The 3,402-nt window shown below is 38.9% G+C and overlaps 1 protein-coding gene across 1 annotated transcript; it reads left to right on the forward strand.

The window, feature by feature from the left end:
• The first annotated feature begins 505 nt into the window (after window positions 1-505).
• On the forward strand, window positions 506-1,097 carry LOC128237112 (snaclec alboaggregin-A subunit beta'-like). The gene is made up of 2 exons (XM_052952334.1): window positions 506-568; window positions 720-1,097. The coding sequence occupies exons 1-2, from the start codon at window positions 506-508 to the stop codon at window positions 1,095-1,097; spliced, it is 441 nt and encodes a 146-aa protein (XP_052808294.1).
• Window positions 1,098-3,402: the final 2,305 nt, after the last annotated feature.

The following is a 3,402-nucleotide window of genomic DNA, read 5'->3' on the forward strand; positions in this document are numbered from 1 at the left end:
AGATTAAATGTCAACAGTTAAGGTTTGACAGATCACACATCAATCCATTTTCGATGACGTCACAATGACGTTTGCTGATTGTTTACGTGCCAAAGCTTCGTGTAATTATAAGAAGAAATTAAGTAAAATAAGTTATAAAACTTCAAATCTTAATGATAAAACGTGGTAGTTATTGGAGCCCGATCGGCAATTTCATTGGCTGGAAATACAGGTTATACCCTAGATATTCGAAGACATTTGGCAGTGTCATCGCATATCCACATAGATGACTGGAAGAACCGCCTTGTGTTGGATTGCCACCAGTCTGGTGTTATGGGGCATTGTTCAGCCACAGCCGGCTACAATTACCACAAGGACGTTTTTTAAGTCTATGACGTCACCCGATGCAATGCGGACTTACACACGTAATGGTTTAACACGACGTGGCGCCGCGAGTATAAGCAACGTTCGGACGAAGGGCGATGGTTTTCACATTCACTGTGCGCAGAAATGTCTCAGCAAAGACATGTCTAAGGGGTTCGATGTCATGACGACAAAGAATGGCGACTCATTCTGCAAAATGTACAAGGTATTTTCTCATTTACAAGATGTACAGATGTTATTGGACGTTGTTGACTAAAACATCGCACATAATTCAACGCATTATTGATCAATTTTAAAATAAGAATATAAGTGATTTAAATGAGCCACAGCCATTAAACAATGTATCCTATTTTCAGGAATGTGAAGTTGATTGGGAGTCCTTCGGAAGTCATTGCTACCGCCTGGATAACACAATTACCAAAGGATGGATCGACGCAGAGCAGGTCTGCAAGGAGAAGGGCGGGCACCTGGTGAGTGTCACTTCCGTTGAGGAGAACGACTTTATCGTAAAGCTACACCAAACGGATTTTTTAGCTCACTTTTCCAATCTCTGGCTTGGTTTAGACATGGCACAAGCACAGCCGCAGTGGACTGATGGAGTGGACTACGGGTACTCAAAGTTTGGGACCCCCCTCGGTACAGGACAAGGGGACTGTGTCGAACTGAACCAGAATGGCGAGTGGGAAAGAGGAAACTGTACGGACACCCGCTTTTTCATCTGTGAGAAAGACTAGTTCAATGAAATGATTGCAAGAAATGAAGTTTCCATTGTCAAAAATGGCTACTCCTTATGGTCATCATCGACGGGCGAACGACAATTGATTTATTTGTTTACAAAATAATTACACTTTGACTAAGCTGACCAATAAAGTTCTAAGTAGTAGTTAGTGTTTGATTTTGACTTAACGTCTAATTCGGCAGGGCGAGACATACTTAGAGTTCAGAGCAAAATGCCGTGCGAATGCCATTTAAAAAAAAATAATGGCGGTTTTGCAGTCTGCTTAATGGATATGTGGTTGTCAGTAGCCAATTGTGTAAAACTGGATAAGTTGTGCAATCTAAACATTTAACGAACCGAACGAAATATCCAGTTCCATACCCAAGGACAGTAATGTCAGGTGCGTCCATGCTTCCCGGTTCATTGTTTTGAGTGGAAAACGTCCTCGATTCGGTGAGTATTACCACTGTTTTCTATATGTTTCAACGATAATTTTTAGAAACAACCTTGTGCACCGTATGAAGAGCAATTGCTCGTTTACGAAGACGCTTGTTTTAGATCAAAATAATGTCTGTATAAAAATATCTCGTGAAAACAATGCACGTTCTGACTAGGCTTCCCGATTCACTCAATGCATTTTTTGCTTCAAAACAACTATTTAATATCATTCTCCAAAATTGGCTGTCTGCATTCGGAAAACAATAGCAATACTGTTATTGACCAAAACAAAGCATCGGGTGGGGTTTGTACGCAAGAGAACGATATAAAAAGAGTTTTTTTGAAGCAAAAAATGCATGGAGTGAGTCGGGAAGCCTAGTCAGAACGTGCATTGTTTTCACGAGATATTTTAATACAGACATTATTTTGATCTAAAACAAGCGTCTTCGTAAACGAGCAATTGCTCTTCATTCGGTGCACAAGGTCGTTTCTAAAATTTATCGTTGAAACATATAGAAAACAGTGGTAATACTCACCGAATCGAAGACGTTTTCCACTCAAAACAATGAACCGGGAAGCATGGACGCACCTGACATTACTGCCCTTGATACCAATGTCTGCACAATCCTTCTAAATGATTAAATGTGAATCTGGCGATCCCATATTCGCAGGCAGGAGAATGGAACGCCAAAAACTGTCTTATATTGTGACATCTTAAGCTATCATTTTTAACAGACATGTTTTATGTCTTACATACATGTTATTATGTCTAAACGAAGTGTTATTATGTCTAATTAGCATGTTAGTATGTCTAACCGACATGTTATTATGTAAAACTGACATGTTATTATGTCTAACTGACACGTTATTTTCTCTAAGTGACATGTTATCATGTCAAACTGACTTTTAATTATGTCAAACCGACGTATTGTCCATATAATGCGAGTTAGACACAATAGCCTATCAGTTAGACATAAGAACATGTCTGTTGGACATGATAATATGTCAGGTAGACATACTAAAGTAATATGTCACAACATAAGACAGTTGTGGTGCTCCATACATGAGCCTGAACACTAACAAAGTACTCAGATTTTATAACGGCGAGCATACGATAAGTGCCGTGATAAGATGCCCCCAACCCCACCGCCTTCATGATCGCTACCAAATTGTACAACGGATCTCCCAGTTTGTTCTTTACATTGTTTCTTTACAATAAATGAAATTCTGACTATTTAGTTCGCAATAATATTAATCGGGATAGATAGAAGGTAGGTTCAACCTATGACACTCATTTAAAAACTGATTTATTCTATCTTCTATCATTCTAAAATATGTTTATGATCTTGTTTAAGTACCTTGTTGTTTCGCAACCTTTAGGACAACATAATAGTATAGTGCCGTAGAAAGAACCCAGAAGTGTTCAAAAGAGAATGCTCATGTACGTATTACAACGGCAAACGGTTCAAACTTTGAACGATGGTAAACATGATTAGTGATGTGTAGATAACAAACACAAACATATACACATACCCTCATTCGTGTTTCCTCATTCACTGTTTCTTATGGCGGACAGAATCAGCCTGAAGTACTACAGGGTAAAGGTTGACTGGATGACACGTTATGCTATCATGACGCATGGAAAGGCATATTGAAAGCTCCAATGCTATGGAAAACCTTTCCAGAGCTTTTGAAATGGCCATGGTATATGCGGTTCTGATAGTCTACTGATTCAGTCTTAGGTCATAGGATAAACGTATACTACTTACAGGCGCAAACAAAACAATTTATATCTAGTCCAATTTCGAAAATGGGGAAAAACAGTTTAGAGTGAAAGAGTTAGAATTGCAGTACTTAAAAGAGCACTAAACGGAGAATCATTA

This window comes from Mya arenaria, chromosome 6, assembly GCF_026914265.1.
Source record: "Mya arenaria isolate MELC-2E11 chromosome 6, ASM2691426v1".
Classification (NCBI taxonomy): Eukaryota; Metazoa; Mollusca; class Bivalvia; order Myida; family Myidae; genus Mya; species Mya arenaria.